This window comes from Marmota marmota, unplaced genomic scaffold (assembly GCF_001458135.2).
Source record: "Marmota marmota marmota unplaced genomic scaffold, marMar, whole genome shotgun sequence".
Lineage (NCBI taxonomy): Eukaryota > Metazoa > Chordata > Mammalia > Rodentia > Sciuridae > Marmota > Marmota marmota.
The window spans coordinates 646,167-666,791 of NW_025999873.1; the positions used below are offsets into that span (position 1 = coordinate 646,167).

The 20,625-nt window shown below is 37.0% G+C and overlaps 1 protein-coding gene across 23 annotated transcripts in view; it reads right to left on the reverse strand.

Moving 5' to 3' along the window:
* Ttc19 (tetratricopeptide repeat domain 19) overlaps positions 1–20,619 on the reverse strand; it is a 49,271-nt gene extending 28,652 nt beyond the window's left edge. For 21 of the 23 annotated variants that reach the window (XR_007341565.1, XR_007341558.1, XR_007341548.1 and 18 more), the window contains exons 1-6: positions 20,450–20,576; positions 18,462–18,572; positions 17,974–18,012; positions 17,075–17,131; positions 16,740–16,801; positions 13,462–13,556 (exon numbers count right to left, since the gene is read on the reverse strand). Coding sequence is in view for 4 of the 23 variants with exons in the window: in XM_048786039.1 (XP_048641996.1) it covers positions 13,462–13,556; positions 16,740–16,801; positions 17,075–17,131; positions 17,974–18,012; positions 18,462–18,563 (355 nt within the window). In the remaining 19 variants the exon portion in view is untranslated. Of the gene's footprint in view, positions 1–13,461; positions 13,557–16,739; positions 16,802–17,074; positions 17,132–17,973; positions 18,013–18,461; positions 18,573–20,449 lie in introns of all 23 variants that reach the window. The other 2 variants (XM_048786072.1, XM_015506818.2) reach the window with 1 other exon arrangement.
* Positions 20,620–20,625: the final 6 nt, after the last annotated feature.

Consider the following 20,625-nt stretch of genomic DNA (forward strand, 5'->3'; position numbering starts at 1 on the left):
TATCAAAAGCATCTTATTAACATCCAAATTATAATCTATGTATCAAATGCACTAAAGTAAAAAGACAAGCCACAAAAAAGTTATGTAACCCACAAAACCATAAGAAGTTCAAATACACAAAGAACTCTTACAAATCGCTAAGAAACAAAAATTCCTTAAAAAATAAGCAAGGGGGCTGGGAATGTGGCTCAGTGTAGAATGTGTGCTTAGCATTCACAAGGCCCTGGGTTTAATCCCTAATACCACAAAAACTACAAATAACCAATCAATAAATGTACAAAAGAACTAAACAAATTTCTCAAGAAACACAAGTGGCCAACAAATATATGAAAAAATGTTCAACATCTATAGCAATCAGGGAAATGCAAATCGAAACTACACTAAAATTCCATCTCACTCCAGTCAGAATAGCAATTATCAAAGATACAAATTAACAACAAATGCTGGTGAGGTTGGGGAGAGAAAAAGGTATACTCATACACCATTGTTGGTACTGCAAATTAGTACCACCACTTTGGAAAGCAGTATGGGGATTTCTCAAAAAAACTATGAAGGAAACCACCATCCGACCCAGCTAACCTGCTCAATATTTATCCAAAAGAACTAAAATCAGCATATTATAAATATATACAGTGTTTATAGCAGCACAATTCACAATAGTCAAATTATAGAATCAACCCAGATGCCCATCAATAGATGAATGGTTCAACAAAATGTGGTATGAATACACAATGGAGTTTTACTCAGCCCCTCCCCCCAAAAAAAGAATGATATAATGGCATCTGCCAGTAAATGGACAGAAATGGAGAAAATCATGCTAAGAAAAATAAACTTGACTCAGAAAATCAAGGGAATGTTTTTTCTCTTATGTGGAAGCTAAAACAAAATAAGGGAAATGTTTTTTCTCTTATGTGGAAGCTAAAGCAAAACAAGGGAAAGAGGGCAGTGAGGAAGGGTATCAAATATAAAGATACAGGGAACATCAGTGGAATAGAAGTAGGAGAATGAGGTGGAGGGGAGGAGGAAGAAAGGGAAAGAAATATGAACTGAATCTAACAGAACCATGTCATATAATACATAAACCAAAGGGAATATCTCCCTTTTGTATACATAGAAAGTACCAAACAAAAATAAAGGAGTGAAAGAAAGATCAGCAGAGGAGCGGGGGAGGAAACAGGACAGGGAATGGGGAATTAAATCAAATTCCTTATATGTATAATTATGTCAAAAGGAACCCAAATATCATTTATAAATAGAAGTCTAATTTTCAAAAAAGATACAAAGAATTTTCAGAGCAGGAAATTTCAACAGCCAATAAATACATGAAAAGATGTTCTGCTTTACAAGTGATCAGAAACATACTGATGCCACAATGAAATTCTTTTTCATACCCACTAGATCATCAAAAAAATTTTACACTGTGATATATTCACAACACGGATTTCCATACTGCAGTTTTAGTGTATGAATGAGTGAGAGCCATCTCTATAGTGTATCACTCCTTGTCAATGTGGAAAAAAGGCTCCCCCCTCACCCACAACAGTGGATTAATGAGAGGAAGTTGCCTCTTCTGGACAGATTCAATCCAGAAGACATGTCGTACTTCCATAAGTAAATAGCCTATGTGTTTAGAAAAAAAAAAAAAAACTGCTTTTAGTATCAACATAGATACATCTCAATAACAAAGTTGAGTAAAAAAAGCAAATTGCAGGGCTGGGGTTGTGGCTCAGAGGAAAGAATGCTCACCTAGAATGTGTGAGACACTGGGTTCAATCCTCAGGACCACATAAAAATAATATAAAGGTATTGTGTCCACCTACAACTAAAATATAAATGTTTAAAAACAAAAAAAGCAAATTGCAGATGCCATTCATACAAAGTTTTAAAACATATTAGCACTATTAAATATTGCTTACTGATATATACAAGTACAATAAATAGATAAACAAGACCCAATTCAGGATAATAGATACATGTAGGCAGGGAGAGTATTACGTGGGGGGGGGGGGTTAAATTCACCTAAATAAGCAGCAAATATTGTAAAATACTTACATTTGACAAAGCCGAGGGGAAGGTAAATAGGGTATTAGTTAAATTCTTCACACCTTCCTTTTCCTTGACATTTTTTTAAATTTTTTTTATTTTTTTAGTTTTTGGCGGACATAATATCTTTGTTATGTGGTGCGGAGGATCAAACCCGGGCCGCACGCATGCCAAGCGAGCGCGCTACCGCTTGAGCCACGTCCCCAGCCCTTTGACATTTTTAAAACGAACCATAAGAAGAAAAACAGAATTGACTCTTCCAAATAATAAATTAGTAATGTGGAACACACTGAAGAAATCTCCAAAATGTATGCAAGAAAACAGGATAAATGTGGAGGCTGGGGCTGTGGCTCCATGGTAGAGCACTTGCCTCACACATGAGAGGCACTGGGTTCTATCCATAGCACCACATAAAAATAAATAAAAGATTTTTTTTTAAAAGGATAAATGTGAGGAGAGATGCCAATGGTGAATGACATTCCTGAATAAAAGTCCAAAACAAGCAGAAGAGAAGCATTCATCAAACACTCATGTTGAAAATATTCACCATATACCAGGCAATTCTCACGGAGATAACTCCATAACTAATGTGACTGCCAAATCCTAGAAAATATCTAGCCAATAAACCACCTTCGAAATGCTCTTCTACGGTAACTTCCACTAAGTCTATACTTCCAGATAATGAAAAGGGAAAGGCAGAATGTTCAAAGTGTATTCAGCTCATCTTACAGAAGACAGTGAAAACAGACATTTTTCCCAGTAATGAGCTACATATGTCTAAATAAATATAAAAAAAAAATTTAGGTTACTCCTGATAAAGCTGAAAATCATATATGTAACCTTTCCTCCAAACTATAAATGGAGATTGATGAGGGAAATCCTCTAAAGGAGGGACTGAGAACAAAGGAAATAACAAAAATGGAAAGCAGTTTTTAAAATGCAAAAATTAGACTAATACTTTGCATACTAATTTTAAGATTCCCTATCACAAGACAACTGAGATTCAGGTTTAAAAAAAACAAAACACCACTTTCACAAAAGACACTGAAAAAATGACTCAGAAAAATCTAAGAATAAGCAGAATACAACAGTCACTAGTATGGCAATATGTAAAAACGTGGATGTGTAACCGATGCGATTCTGCAATCTGTATACGGGGTAAAAATGGGAGTTCATAACCCACTTGAATCAAATGTATGAAATATGATATGTCAAGAGCTTTGTAATGTTTTGAACAACCAATTAAAAAAAAAAGAAAAATCTAAGAATAAGATACAGTATTAATCATAAAACTTAAATTTGTGGAAAAACTTAAAAATAGGGAAAAGATAATTTATCTGATGAAGGGATAATATGCAATAAAGATATACATATAATGTACATATATTCATGTGTATATGCATATATATATTTGGGATTGTTTAAGCAGATCATAGAAATATATATAATGAAGAAAGATCACAATAAAATTTCATCTTGAAAAACTAGACAAAATATGGATATGGAAAACAACACTATCAACCTACTAGACCTAACAGACATAAAACACTCCAACCAACAAGACAACACACACTTGTCTCAAATTTGTACTTGCAACATTCACCAGAATAAACCACATGTGGAGCCATAAAAACAAGTCTCAAACTTTAAAAGGACTGGACCTCACATAAAGTGTACTGTCTGATCACAATGGTATAAAATGAGAATTAACAACAGAAGGAAATGTGAGAAATTCACAAATATTTGTTAATTAATAAATACATTCCGGGCTGGGGATGTGGCTCAAGCAGTAGCGCGCTCGCCTGGCATGCGTGCGGCCCAGGTTCGATCCTCAGCACCACCTACAAACGAAGATGTTGTGTCTGCCAAAAACTAAAAAATAAATATTAAAATTTAAAAAAAAATAAAAATAAATACATTCCTAAATAGCCAAAGGTTCAAAGAAATTATAAGAATTAGAAAGTACTTTGAGATACATGAAAATGAAATTATAATGTATCAAAATCTGTTAGATGCAGGTAGATTTTATAATTACAAAGGCCTATTTAGGAAAAAAAAAATATTAGCCTAGTTTTTAACCTAGAAAACTAGCGGGAAAGGTGAGACACACAAAATAAAGCCTGTAATAAAGATTAGAGTGGAAATAAGTGAAACTGAAAAACAACATAGAGAAAAACAATGAAACAAAAATCTGGCTCTTTGAAAAGATCAACAAAATTGCCAAAATCAAGAAGATACAATGAATTTAATAGTTAGAAAATCATCAATTGAGGGTGAGGAGCCACTGAATAATTAGCTTGATAACTACATTGTGTTCCATAAAACTTTTAAATAATGTTTACCAATCTTAGGGCATTTAATTCTCTGAGGTAGCTTCTATTATTACTCTTGTTTTACCAATGAAGAAACTGAAAAATATCTTGTCCACAATAACAGTGCTAATCAGTGGTAGATCCAGGATTCAAACTCCAAATTCAAGCTCCAGATTTCAAGTTCTCATCCAATCAAATATTATGTCCAGAAATATTTTGATTACTTAAAATTTGAAAATGAAAATAACTCAGAAGAGTATGAGCAGGAAGAATCAATGTGAAAAATCTTACTAATTTAAAGAAAAGAAATAAACCCATAAAATTAAGAACTGGAAAAGAAATACAATGATCCAGATACATGAAGTTATTATACAAAAGGTACAAACATAAGTTATTATGATAGACAATTCTGGTCATTCAGGATTTACTCAACAGCCTGGCTAATCACTGAACCGCCAGTTACTTGAGAAAAAGTGCCTGTACAGTTTAATCTAATTTATTTGACATTTTCTGCTACTATTTGTAGTAAAGGTTTTCTAACTCAATCAGATGGCAATCTCCTCAAGTAATTTATATCAATATAATATGAATCTAATACTTTGGTCTCAAAATACTTTAGGAACTTTACAAAACAGTTCTGAAATTCAGAATCTAAAATTCATGTGAAAATGGGAAGAAATTTTAAAAGAGGAGCATGTGTTAGATGTTTTATAATATAACTCAAATATGTAACTCATAAAACTCAACAACTTTTACTGCTACAAGACTCATCAAATGAATAAATCAGAATAGAAAGCCCTAAGGCGGGGGTGAGGGGCAGGGAGGTCAGACACCACATTTCTTTTTTTTTTTAGAGGAATTTTTTAATATTTATTTTTTAGTTTTCGGCGAACACAACATCTTTGAATGTGGTATTGAGGATCGAACCCAGGCCGCACGCATGCCAGGCAAGCGCGCTACTGCTTGAGCCATGTCCCCAGCCCAAGACACCAAATTTCTTAATGATGATTATTCTCTTGAAGAAAGTAGTTATCAACTGAGAGTGGAGGCATACATCTGGAATTCCAGCTACTTGAAAGGCTGAGAAATAGGATCCCAAGTTTGAGGGCCAGCCTGAGCAACTTAGCAAGACTGTTTCAAAATGAAAACAGAAAAGATTGGGGGCATAACTTAGTGGTAAGAGTGCTTGCCTGGCATGGATGAGACCCTGGGTTCCATCACCAATACCGAAAGAGAAAAAAGAAAAGTAGTTATCAATTTCACACAAAAATAAATTCCAGATAAAAAGTTTAAAGAGAAACTTAGAAGGATGGGGGAATATTCAACTTATTTTAAAGGTAAAAAATACTTTTCTAAGCATAAAGCTTCAGAAGAGCAGGGACATTTGCTTTACTTGCTGCTACTGGAATCCTAGAACACCACCCAGCATAGAATAGTTATTCGGTTAGTACTGATTAACAATTAGTAAAAGCAAAAGAAATAAACCAAGAAATTTAGATTGAATTCCAAAAGATTTGTCTCATGCAAGTCATAAAAATCCCTAAACTGAATACATACTATGTGATTCATTATGTAAGTTTTAATAAGGAACCATAAAAATATCTTCTAAAGAAATGCAGCAGTATTTGGGCTTTAGTTCAGCAGAATTAAGCTTTTGTTTTACATTGCCATAATTCTTAGGTATGGAAAATTAATTGATTAAAAAATTAAAATTGCTTTTTAATTTTGAGCACTGAAGACTGTAAAGTCTTCCTAAAATACTTTATAAGTGAAAATAAATTGCTAGTTTATATTTGCTATGTAAACATTGTAATTTTGCCCACATTAAATGGAAAGTACCTGAAATTTAACTTAATTTTTATCTCTAGTAGTATTTTTCAGTAAAAACACAATATTGTTAGTATGAGTTTCAATTTTAAGTCTGTTTCATGCCCTTGTTTCAAAAAACTGTTTTTCTTATTCCATCAAAAGAAAATCTGGGGTGTGATTTATCAATTTTGATAAATTACTAATTCCATGTTTGATACTTTTCAGTGTTCCAAAATTACAAAACATGCTTTTTTTTTTGTTTGTTTGTTTTTTTGTTCCTCTCTCCTTAAAACACATTTAATTCAACTGGAAAGAAATTTTTCATGTTTCACATGTTTTCTCTGACTTTGGTTGTCCTGAATACATTGCTAGCAGTTGTCTTAATGATTAAAAAAATTTATTATCTCCATTTAATTTTTTTCTTCCATGTCTCCTTTCTAGTGGCTACTTTCTTAGTTTTTTGTTTGAATATCCCATGTTAGATTACATATGGTTATGTTTAGTTTTAATCTACATATATGTATTATTAATTTTAAATAAAAACTGATTAGCTTCATGTGAAAATGCTCAGCTCTGATGAGAACTGTGTACAATTGATAGTAATCAGCTAAGAAACAGATCAATGGAAATCCATTGATTGAAGAATGGTGACATTAAATCTTGTTTCTTACTGGCAAAATAAAAAACAAACAAGAAAAGGAATTAAAAAAAAAAAGAAATGCAGCAGTAAAAAGAAAAGCAAATGAATGCTTTAGCAAAATTAAGGAGAGCAGTATCTTGGGTAGAAATGAAACAGACTGAAATGAAGGACAACTTCCTTATTATTGTATTTATGCAACCTTTATTTCCTTACACTGAGAGTAAAGGCGCTAGGAGATACCTAAGAAGCTAAAAGTGGCCTGTTTGCAGAGGATACTAAAATCTGCATATGCATATTTCCTGCCTTTTGTCCCATTATGTTTCCTCTTTGCCTCTTCTTTGAAAGATTTCCTTCCCCAGAGCCTCTAGAGATGAAATTTTGGATTAAAAAATTTCTTCAACCTTCCTTCAAAGCAGGTTTTGAATAAAACCTATTTTCTTTCAATTTATCTCTGAATATTTGTGGGGTGCAAGATGCAGTGGGAACTAGCCTCTTGCTCCTATAAATAATAATTCCACCTGATAACAGGAAGGGTGTAACAGTGGTCCACTTCACCCACACTGCTCAAAGGCTTTTTTTTTAAATTTATTCTAACTTGTTATATATGACAGCAGAATGCATTTCAATTCATAGTACACATACAGAGCACAATTTTTCATATCTTTGGTTGTACACAAAGTAGAGTCACACCATTCGTTCATACATGAACTTAGGGTAATGATGTCCATCTCATTCTTTCCTACACCCATGTCCCTCCTTCTCTTCCCCTCCCTCCCCTTTGCCCTATTTAAAGTTCCTCCATTCCTCCCATGCTCCGACTCCCATCCCCATATGGATCAACATCCTCATAACAGAGAAAACATTTGGCATTTGGTTTTGGGAGATTGGCTTACTTTGCTTAGCATGATATTCTCCAACTCCATCCATTTACCTGTAAATGCCATGATTTTATTCTCTTTTAATGCTGAGTAGTATTCCATTGTGTATATACCACAGTTTCTTTATCTAGGTTGGTTCCACAATTTAGCTATTGTGAATTGTGCTGCTATAAACATTGATGTGGCTGTGTCCCTGTAGTATGCTGTTAAGAATTATTTTAAAAGGGATATGTTTTTCCTTTTCCTATTCTCCCTCCCTCTCCCCTTCCCTAATCTGGGGCAGGGAACAAGAGATTACCTTTTCCCATCCTACGGCAAAGTTATCTATCCTTGAGCACATACCCCCACAGGAAAGAGATCTATGAAGTATACCTGGGACCCCCTGTCAAGGGACACCTGGAATGCAGCCTTTTAAGAGCTTCTTTAAAAACCCTCTATTCTCCCTGATAGGCAGAACCACAGCCTCTGGAACTGGAGTCCCTGTGCTTCTCCTTTAATAGCAAAGCAATAAACCTTCTTTTTCCTTTTTCTCAAAACCATGTCCTCCTTATCAAATTGGAATCAGACAAGGAAACTGAGCTTTTGGTAATGAAGTAACAAGGAAAAAGAGACTGGGGTTGGGCACACACAGTGCAGAGACACACAGCATCCAAGGATCTAGTAATTCTAGTTCTTATTCTTTAAACTATACAAACATTAGTTTCACATTTCCTATTTGGAAAAAAAAAAAAATCAAAACACTTTATAAATACAAATAAGGAGAGGGAACTCGAAAACCAAGGGTTAATAGTCTTACTTAAGAAAACAAACAAATGATACACACCTCACTGCTTATCGAAGGAGGAGAAGAAAAAAAAAGCTGGGTTATACAACAATGTCATATCACCAGGCTTACAAAAGTTATAAAAAAATTAATGAATTTTTGGGAAAAGGGGGACACAGCTTTATCACAATAATAAAAACCAATAATAGTTAACACTTTTGACCACCTATTATTATTGGGCATCATTATAATACTTTATATACATCAATTCATTCAATCATTCTAAAGATATGCTGAGAAAATTACTCAATCTCACACTAAAGATCAAAGCACAAAGAAATTAATTAATTTGACCAAGTCACAAAGTAAACAAATAGTAAAACAGAAAATGTAAACTAGCAGTTATTTCAAAATTTGGCAATATTCATCAACAACCTTAAAATGTATTACTTTTGATCCAGAAGTTCAATGCTAAGAATGTATTTTAAAAAAATAAATACACTGATGTCCAATAACAGAGAACTATACTACAATGTAGATATGCCATTATAAAGCTATAAGGCTAAAGAAAGTAGAGAAAAATCAAGGGAGATGATACCAAAAAATTACAGGCAAGGGGCTGGGGTGTGGCTCAGTAGTAGAGCGCTTTTTTAGCGTACATGAAGCACTGGGTTTGATTCTCAGCACCACATTAAAATAAAATAAAGGTATTATGTACACCTACAACTAAAAAATAAATATTTTTTTAAAAAACTACAGACAATACAAAGCAGAGAGAAAATGGTAAGTTACTAAGCACATAAAAGGGAAATGACAACTGAATGCCTACAGCCAGACATACCAGTGAGAGAGAAGCCAACCAGCTTCCATGAACACCATTAAGGGTCTGGAACTGAAGAAAGCAAGTACTATGATAAAATGAATAACAGGTCCTAGAAATATGAAACCAAGCAACCAAAAAAGTTATCCCAGAGAAAAATGAAAAGTTGTACATAAAGTTGTAAACATAATTATATAATCATATCACCTGGCTCAGCAGATAACACTACTTAACAAAGGGAATATTTGTACATAAGCACAACTTGTGCTAAATCTTCACTCTTCCATAAGTCAATAGCTTCCTAAAATAATAAATCAAGAAATAGCAAATTTTACATAACTTAGAAATATGAAAGTAAATATCAGAAGAAATTAGTTGCGTTGAAAATAGATGGAATGAAGTGTGGCAAGGAAATGCTACTGTAAATTAAGCCCTGAAATACTATTTGACTTTTTTATACTATATATTGTTAACAACAAAAATTAAGTTTGAGGGCTGGGGTTGCCCCTTAGTGGTAGAGCACTTGACTAGCATGCGTGAGGCCCTGGGTTCAATTCTCAGCACTGCATATGAATAAATAAAATAAAGGTCCATCAACAACTTAAAAAAAAAAAATAAGTTTGAAGAGAAAAAATATAAATTTATAGTAAAAAATTATAGAATATCCAGAAAAACATATGAAATATAAATCTCCTATAAATTTACCAATCAGGGAAAGTCACTGTCTACATTTTGATAAAGATCATTCAACCCCTGTTCTCTGCCTATATTTAATCTTCAGTATTTTAGAAAATTAGGGTCTTATTAATTATACTATTTTGTAACTGATATTTTCACATAGATTTTTATACACATTTCCTCAGTAATCACATATAGATCTACAACACAGGGAAGCAAAGACTCCAGACCAGGTTTTTTTTTAGTTTGTTCTTTGTAGTTGTTGTTTTTGGTACCAGGGATTGAACTCAGGGGCACTTGACCACTAAACCACATCCCCAGCCCTATTTTGTATTTTACTTAGAGTCAGGGTCTCACTGAGTTGCTTAGCAACTTGCTTTTTTGCTGAGGCTGGCTTTAAACTCGAAATCCTCCTGCCTTGACCTCCTGAGCCGCTGGGATTACAGGCATGTACCACCATGCCCAGTCAGACCAAGTTTTTAATATGATTTTTAGTAATGTTTTCTTTGATAAATGATTTGCTTTGTACAAACCTGAGAAAGAATTTATTTCTCTAGAAATAAAATTATATGTTTACAATAGAAATTAGCTTGCTCTATCCAGCAAGAATTTCTTTATCTAGGAAAAGTATTTCCATATTACATTTACTAGCTATTAAAAATCAGGTTAGGGGGCTAGGGGTGTGGCTCAGTGGTAGAGCCCTTGCCTAGCCATGTGTGAGGCCCAGGGTTCAAGTCTCAGCACCACATATAAATAAAATAAAGGTCCATTTACAACTAAAATATGTATTTTTTTAAAAAATCAGGTTAGGGCTGGGATTGTGGCTCAGTAGCAGAGCACTTGCCTCGCACGTATGGGGCACCAGGTTCGATCCTCAGCACCACATAAAAATAAATAAATAAATAAAGGTATTGTGTCCATCTAAAACTAAAAAAAAATTTTTTTTTTAAATTAGGTTATAGGAGGTGCCTCGTTAGCGCAGTAGGTAGCGCGTCAGTCTCATAAATTAGGTTATAGGGGCTGGGGATGTAGTTCAGTTGGTAGCATGCTTGCCTTGCATGCACAAGGCCCTGGGTTCAATTCTCAGCACCAAGAAAAAAAAAAAAAACACTCAGGATGAGTGGAAAAGCCAAAAAAGACATACTCTAAAAAATAGTTCTTTCTTAGCAGCAGGATTAAGGATGATGACCTTTACATTTTTCTTTAGGCTTTTCTTCATTTTTTTTAAATGATAACTGGGCTTTTGGAATTGAAAAAGATAGATATACACTCCTACACTAGGGTCAAGCGTTCGACTAGTAGTTAGTTCACACACTTGATGGTTAGATTTGTTTTTGCACCTTTTGTTAGTTTCCTTATAGCACTTCCACACTACACTAAAATTGTATTTGCTTACTCATTTTTCTTGAGTCTTCTGAGCTTCTATTATATGTCAGGCACTACTATAGGTTCTGAGGATTTAGTAATAGCAAAACAGATTTTTAAAAAAATATTTCTTAGACACACTATATTTATTTATTATGTGGTGCTGAGGATTGAAGGATTGAACCCAGTGCCTCACATTTGCAAGGCAAGCACTCTACCACTGAGCTACAGCCCCAGCCCCCAGATGATGTCTTGATCCCTCTTTGATAGGGAAGACAAAAACTAAAAATGCTTGAACAAAAATATACTTTTATTGGTAATTCAGACAAGCACAAAACACAGATCTCTACTTTAAAGCATGATGAAGGAAAGTTAAAGAGGTAAATAATACTAGGTAGGAAGAGATGATTGTTTTAGTCAGGATATGCCCCTGAAGAAATATCTGAGCAGAGATCTGAATAAAGTGAGGCAGCTATCCATGGAAGAATATGAGAGAACAATCTAGACAGAGAAAATATTAAGCAAAAAGGCCTTAAAGATGGCATGGTGGGATAAGGTAGCACACGCCTGTAATCCCAGCATCTCAGGAAGCTGAGACAGGAAGATCCCAAGTTCAAAGCCAGCCTCAGCAATGGCAAGGTGCTAAGCAACTCAGTGAGACCCTGTCTCTAAAGAAAATACAAAATAGAGCTGGGGTTGTGGCTCAGTGGTTGAGGACCCCTGAGTTCAATCCCCGGTACTACCCCACCCCCTGCAAAAATAAAAAAAAAAAAAAAAAAAAAAAGGAAGATGGCATGAACTTGGGATGTGCAAGAACAACAGAGATTCAGTGTGGTAAGAATGGAATGAGCAAGGAGAGTGCAATGGATGATGTAGGAAATGTTGGTGGGGGACAGATCACAGAGGGCCTTATAGGTCCAAAGCAACTGGGCCAAAGCTTTATGGCTAAGCAACTGGATGATTATTAGTGCCACTTACTAACCTGGACTGACTTGTGGAGAAACAAATTTGTGAGTGACAGAATTGAAAAGATCCATTATAGATATGTTAAGTGTGAGATGACCATTCACCAGTCAAGATGACAGGTAGGCAATCATACCCATAAGTCTGCTATTCAGGTGCAAGCTGGGGCTGAAGATGTAAATCTAAAAAGTATGAGAGTACATGGTCTCTCCTAGGGCATGAGGGCAGAGGGAAAAGTGGAGAGTGTGGACAGCTCTGAAGTCCACCACCACTTGAGGTCAGTAAGGGAAAGACACGAGTAAGGTGCCCCGAAATCAAAGAAATGTATTTCCAGTAGAAGAGATTCATCCCAAGTCAAAGCTGCTAATGAATAAGAAAGCTAAGGATTGAGAAAATGACTGCTAGATTTGGTGACTCTGAGAGAAGTGGCTTCAGTAGAGTGATGGAGAAGAAAAACTGACGTATGTTCAAGAGAGAATTGGAAGACAACTCTATTGTGGTGTCTTACTTCATGAACTAGACTTGACCACGGGATCCCTAATATCTCACTAGCTCTTGGCATACAGCAGGTAAGAAAGAATTTACTGAACAAATGTCAAATCTTAAAACTCCCAATACTTTAAACAAAATTAAGAAACCCAAAATGGCACACCCTTTGAAGGGTTCCAGCCAACCTCATTCCATTTCCAGTTTCTACAAGTGTGGAAAAAACGCAAAGCTTCTTTCTGTCTTTCCTTAACCTGCTGCTATTAAGAAAGGTAATTATTGCATTCTGACTGGTAGTTGAGGGGCCGGGGATATAGCTCAGTTGGTAGAGGGCTTGCCTCACATACACAAAGCTCTGGGTTAAATTCCCAGCACCCCACCACCACCAAAAAAAAAAAGAAAGAAAGAAATCTAGTAGTTGAACTAAGAGGTAAGAGAAAGGCCTTCCCTTTCTGCTTCCCAATTTCTTGGAGGTTATATATAGATAAAAATTGACTGATAATTTATGAACACATCTTCAAAGAACAGTTCAAATAAAAAATACAAACAAAAGAGCTATCAAATCATTCAAACAAAATATCCCATCTTATTCCAGACTTCATAATATTAGAGTCACAGTGAACAATGGATATCTTACCCTCCCTGATACAGACATAAGCCTTTTGTGGAGAAAACACAACATCCAGAAGAATCCGGTTTCCTACCTGACATAACATCTTCTGATAATTCCTTTTCTCGTTCAATTTTTTCCTCTAAAGTTGAAATGCAGAATTCATAGCCAGCGAGAGCAAATTCTTGTCTGTGAAACAAAGATCAATAATCAACCATTTACCTTTTCTCAAACTCTCCTTTTACCTCCATCTTTCCAGCTCAGGTTTCAGCGTTATTGGTAAAGGAAAGTGGGAATTATGCTTAAAGTACCTCTGGGCTATCAATCTACCAATTCTCAAAATTTTTTCTAAAGTAATCTATTTAAGGTAAATTAACACATGAAAAGCTAGGAATGCTGTGAAAATTTTCACAACTGACATAACCAGTGGTCTTTCATCATCTCCCACTATCAGTCTCAAATGAGTAAGCATGGGAAAGCCCACACCTGATCAAAGTAATATGAAGTATGACCTAACAAAGGGAAGCTCAGCTCCCTCTGCACTAGGGATTGCTGCGTTCATGTAGCTTCTGGGGAGCTTTTGATTGTATATTACTTCTCTCAAACTATAAGTCTTTGATAAAAGTTTTCCAAAGTAATGAAACTTTTAGCCATGGCAATATTTAGACTGACTCTAGTTCTGGACCCTCGGTCAACTGAAGATGACATCCAAGCATGCAGATTGACTCCCTGATTTCTATAAAGAGATGCAGAGGAATATGATAGAAATTTCTCCTTCAGGCTGGGCAAGGCAGTGCACACCTGTAACCCCAGTGGCTCATGAAGCTGAGACAAGAGAACTCAAAGCAACTCGAGGCCCTTCACAATTCTTTTGAGACACCATCTCAGAATGAAAAATAAAGAAGGACTTGGGCATGTGGATCAGTGGCTAAGTGTCCCTGGGTTCCGAAAAATGAAATTCCCCCTCTATGTAGGAGCTTAGTTTTGATTTTTGCTCTTCCATGTTGCCTCTACTTTCTTACCAGAAGAAGCACTATAAATCTCAACCTTTTCCTCTAGTGCCTTCCCAGGGAAGAGCTGATGACCCTGCTGAGCTACTCTATTCTTAGAACAAAAGCATCCCCTTTCTGCTCTGGACCCAAACCTTGGTAGCAGGGACCCTTTTCAGCCAAGACATGGGGGCAGGAAGAAGCTGCCACAAAATGTTCCCAGTAGGGCAAGAGGCCTATAAAAAAATTCCTCCAGTGTGGGGCTGTAGCTGCACAGCGCTTGCCTGGCATGTCTGAGGCACTGTGTTCAATGCTCAGCACCACATAAAATTAACAAATACATTTATGCTGTTTACAGCTACAAAAAAAAAAAAAAAATTCCTCTCCGGACTCTTATCAGGCTTTCTAAGCCTCAGGACCTGGCCTTGTCTTCTACCTTATGATTCTCTCAACAAAACAGAATGAAAAGTACTTAAAGGTTAATTATTAATGGATACTATAAAAGCTTTCACATCTACAAGATTATAAATTGTATTACTTTCCTGTGTTTTATTGGTTTTTATTGGCTTCTTACCTGAGCAGTTCAGTTCCACCAACATCTACTTCTATTTGATACTCTTCCTAGGAAGATTGACCTCAGCCAAAACGTTTCCTGGTACCAATCAAACTTAAAGCTCTTTAGACAACTTGAAGTCAAAGGCCCTCGGAAGTTCTACTGTCCAATCAAAATGCAGAGAGGACTTGATGAAAATGAAGAAGCTGTGACTAGGACAGCAGAGACCAGTACCAGGACTTCAATGAGAGCCCTTTGTATAGTATCTGACTTGATGTCACTCCAAACCTCTGGCACCAAATTCTGCAGTAACTAAAAACGTAAGGAAAGCTAGTTTTAATTCTCCCCCTAAACTCACCCCAAATAAAACTCCAGTCTAGAGTTCTCTGCTTACATCCTATATGCTTCTTCTTTGAACTCCACCTAGAAACTGATAGGAATAAAAGGCCCTCAACTCATCAGTGCTCTCAGCCTTTGGCATGTTATCTAAATTGTTGTCTAAGGTCATCCTATGTAGCTGGCATATTTTTCTTCTTTATAAGAAATGACTCACTTATTTATAGATCTCTCCTCTATTCTCGACTAGTTCCCCTTTCAGAAACCTGCCTATCATTAACTCTACATATGAACAGTGGTCAAGTCATTTAAACAAAATATTTTATTCAAAACCTTCTGCTAAGGTCTTAAAAATAGCCATTTATTGTCAAGCATGGTGGTGCAACAAGGGGAACTCAGGCAGCAGGATATGCCCTATTCCCAGCAGGAATAATCTTAAACCTGGAATGCCCTAAACCGGAACGCCCTAAACCCGATTATCCTAAACCGGGAACACCCTAAACCTGGATCCGCCCTGGTCCTTGAGCAAGGTCACCTACATGCAATGTCACTGCAAAATGTCCTATTTCCAAGAGTCCTTCCACTAAGCAACATGGGGTACGCTGGCAAGGAAATTGTCATACCTACTTGGCTAATGGCTCCCAGCAGTGCAAGCCTGTAATCCCAGTGGCTCAGAGGCTAAAACAGGAGAATGGCAAATCCGAGGCTAGCCTCAGCAAAACTTAGCAAAATCATTTCAAAATAAAAAATTTAAAAAAGGGCTGGGGATATAGCTCAGTGGTAAAGCACCCCTAGGTTCAATCCCCAGTATCCAAAAGAAAGGAAAAAAAGAAGAAAAAAAGCTGCTGTTTTCTCAGAATGGATAATGAAAATGAGCCACAAGATACTCCCACAGTGACTCTCACCATGTACCTTGATACCTAACAACTTCTTTTGCTGATGCCTATATCAAGAGAGTGGTTTCTTGGGGCTGGAATTGTGGCTCAGTGGAAGAGCAGTTGCCTGGCATGTGGGCCCTGGGTTCGATCCTCAGCACCACATTTAAATAAATAAATAAAAGATCCATTTACAACTAAAAAAATATTAAAAAAAAAAAAAAAAAGAAAGAAAGTGGTTTTTTCAAAGTGTATTATCCCTGGCAATTTTACATTGCTCTCTCCACTTCTAGGAAGAGCTAACTACAGTTCCCAGTTCACATTTCAACTTCCCTTCTCACTTCAAGCAGGAACAAAAAACTTGACTAGCTTTATCACACAGCCAGGTGTGAGGGCTGTGTGCTTCCCCTCAGCAAGCTAAAGGAAAAAGCAGGGCAGAACTGGAAAAGCCTGAAGACTGCTAAGACAAGGGATGGGACAACTGAAAGGTGAAAGCCAATTTTTTGAAGACCCTGATGACTTGTAGGTAAATGAAGATTATATGACACCCTAGGATCAGTTTCCTGCCCACAGGCCCATTCTCTCAACACTGTTACACCTACATTCTAACCACACTTACCTATTCTGAGCAGCATAGATACTGGCCAGTTTTAGGGAGATTTCAATTATTGCATTGTCTTCCTATTGGGAGAGAGAAATAAAGGTAATTCATGACAAGTAAAACTTCCTCACAGATTATTTCAGTTCAACTTCTTGACTTTTAAAGAAATTAGTGAAGTTCTCAGCAACCATGCTTTTGAATTAGTGAAAGATTGGCCATTTTTATAGAGGTACAGGAGCAAAAAATTCACCTTTTTTGGTCAAAGCGCACATTGAAGACTGGGGGAGAAGTTTTCAGGAAGACTATTTTAAAAACCGCTTCAATGAGGGGCCAATAATAGGCAATATTCTTACCTGCTTCATGCCCCCTCCAAGCAGGTAACTCATTGTTGCTTTAAAAAGTTGTTCTGCCTAAAAGCGTAAGGAAAAGATTTTTCATTTGGGCCCAATTCTCTACATGACCCTTGGATTCTAAGTGTCAGTCTGATGTAGCACTCCTATGTACGTACACATGTGTACACACACACACCCCAAACACACAGAAAAGTACTTTTTTGGAAGGAAAATGGACCAAAGTATCAGGGTCCCACATCCTGTGTATCTTAATCTACTCTGTGGATGAGTAGAAATCAACTTCTCATCAAATCACTGTGGCAGAGATTGCAAATTGGCCCCAATAGTCACTCTCCCATCATTATGGCTATAAAATCCCCTCAATTTTTAGCAGATCAGCCTTCCTTAAAGCTACATGTAGTCATATGATGAAATTGTGGCCAGGAGTTGCATGCAGGAAGAATATGAACTTTTTAAACCATAACTTATAAGGATGCTGCTTGCCCTTCATCTTCTTTTTCTCCCTTCCTGCAGGCTGGAAGTGAGTCAGCTCACCCATGCAGCTTAGAAAGAACCAGACTTCTGAACCAGACAGCAGAGATGCCTATCTTGCCTTTAGTCTTTGACCTACATGTAGACTCACTTCAGGGGCTGGTGTTGTGGCTCAGCGGCAAAGTGCTTGCCTAGCACATGCAAGGCCTAGGGTTCGATCCTCACACCACATAAAAATAAATAAAAATAAAGGTATTGTGTCCAACTACAACTAAAAAATATATGTCAAAAAAAAAAAGAGAAATAACTTCATCCTCTCTGAGTCACTATATTCTGGATCATAGTAGCTTAGCCTGCATCATTACTATTGCAGTTCCCTAGAGGCTCGTATTTCACAAATTCAAAATATTACAAAATGATTTACTTACATTTTCTAGTTGACCTCGTATAAACGCTAAGTTGGCCATCTGAAAGCAAATTACAAATTGTTCAGTTTAGAGCACTGTGTTCCTACTTATCCAAAAACCTTTAAGCTAAAGATTCCCTTTGGCAGTCACCCTCTGAATTAAAAAAACAAAACTTCAAAGTGGATAAAGTATGTCACCAGTTAATCTGCTAGCACAGTACAGCAATGGTATAAGAAGCAAATACTTTGTTGCATATATTGTTGATAATAAATGAAATCTAGATCTACTTATCATTAAAGAAACAAAAGCTATTTGTTTCTTTTTGGTCGGGAATTGAGACAACTCATAAGTGATTCTGCCAATGGTTTAAAAAAAAAAAAAAAAACGAAAATGACAACAATGAAAATAGAGCTTTCAAACACCCCAACGGTCAGGAATAGAAATCAGGAAGAACAATCCTTTTCAAGCATCCACCCTTCGTCATCAGTAGCTCTGATTAGAAGAGTTACCAAATCATAAGTGTAAGTGATGGCTTTCAGGTTATCGCTCTGATAGGCAAGGCGAAGAGCATCATGCAATATTAGCTCAGCCTCTTCTGGTTCATCTTTCATGATGCTCAACTAAAAAGAGAAGAAAAAGAAAATAACATTAAATGATGTATAAGGAAAGCACATGCATGTGCTTCCAGAAAGAAGTACAGATGGCTATACATCCCATTCATAGAAAGAAGCTATTCATTCATCAGATATTTACTGACTCCTACTATGCAGCAAGCATTGTCTATAGATGACAAGGAGGTCAGCCTCCCTGGCAGCTATATGTGGCTATGTGTAATGAAGTTTTGGCCAATTAGATGCAGGCAGAAGGAATGTGAGCAATCTTTATATCATATTTTATAAGAAATCTGTTTGTCCTTCATCTTTTTCCTTTTTTTTTTTGGTACCAAGGATTGAACCCAGGGGCATTTAACCACTGAGTCACCTCCTATCCCTTTTTATGTTTTATTTTGAGACAGGGTCTCACGAATTTGCCAAGGCTGGTCTTAAACTTGTGATCCTCCTGTCTCAGCCTCCCAAGCCACTGGGATTACAGCCACGCATCAGTGCACCCAGCTCATCCTCTTTTTCTCTTCCTTCCTTTAGGCTGAAGGGGACCATCGGGGGAAATAGGCTTAATTACAATTCATTAATTAATAGCTATGAAGAAAAACAATGGAAAGAAGTGAGAAGGACGGGAGACTGAGGTTATAGCTCAGTTGGTAGAGTGCTTGCCTTGCATGCACAAGGCCCTGGATTCAATCCCCAGCAAAAAAAAAAAAAAAAAGGCAAGTGAGAAGTAGTCTCCTCCAATGAAAATCAGGGAAATCTTCCAAAGAAATAAGAATTAAACTGAGGAACAAAGGGTGACAGTAAGTCAACCAAATATGGAATTGGGAGGAAGAATGACCCACAGAGAATGAGTGAAGCCTGTACAGGTTGAAAAGAATGGTTCTTCAGAAGAACTGCCAGGAAAGAAATGTGAAGAATGGTGAGCCAGAGCATTACTGCAAATGAATGGGTGAGGTAGGATGGTTTAGATCTTAGGATCTTGCTGACCATGGCAAAGAGTCTGAATCTTAACAAGTGCAGTGGGAAATTTCTCAGAGTTGTCAGGCAAGAGTGATGTGAGCTGATTTGCATTTTTAAAATACCACTAAGGCTGCAGTATGGAAAATGCATCATAGGTATCACTAAGACTGATGTATGTCGTAGGTATCACTAAGACTGATGTATGGAAAAGGAATTGTAGAGGGTCAAAAGACCAGGACAGGCTATCAATTCAGTTGGTGACAGTGACTGCACTAGGATGACAACAGCAAGGGAAATAGAGAAACGGGCCATATTTGAAAAATATTTTGCATTTGGTGGCAACAGGAATTACGGCTGTGTACTGGAAGGCAACGATAGAGGACCACAAGTTTTAGAAATGTAGGCTGAGAAACTGATGGTCATAAAGAGAAGATAAAGAATGTGTTGGAAAGGCATTCAAGAGGAAGAGTTTGGTTTGGGGCATTTTTAAGTCTGAGAGGTAGATGAGGCCTTACAGTGGAGATAGAATGTAAACAGCAAACTGAGAGAGCCTCGGGTGAAAAAAAAAAAAGGAATATTAAGGAAAAAAAAAAAAGATATGGAGAAAAGGAAGAATTGCATTTTAAGGATCATAGTATGTGCAAATAATGCCCACTTCATCTTGGCTGGTTAATTGATTAAAAACAACCATAAAACATTTTCAATAATTTGTTCAAACAAAAGAAATATGCCAAGGGTGCCATCTCCACCTGCACTTGAGACTGCAGCAATTTTACTGCAGGTTTTAGAGACGGACCAGACTGAATGGATCCCAACCTCCCCCCTCTGATGATCCATCTAATTTGGGGCAATTTTATCCTCCGAGCCTCCATCCACGTTTCGGCAAACTATAGGGAAGGCCTCGCTCACAAGGGCTCACGAAGCCTCACCTTGGCTCGCTTCAGCAGCTGGATGATCTCGGCCTCTGCCTCGTCCGCCGCATCCTCAGCGGCGGCCCCGCCCGCTCCCTGCTGTTCCTCCGCATCTGCCGCAGAAGGCCTCGAGAACCAGGCGAGCGCTGCAGGAAGGGGCTCTGAGGTCACCGGGCCCGGCCCGCGCCCCGGTC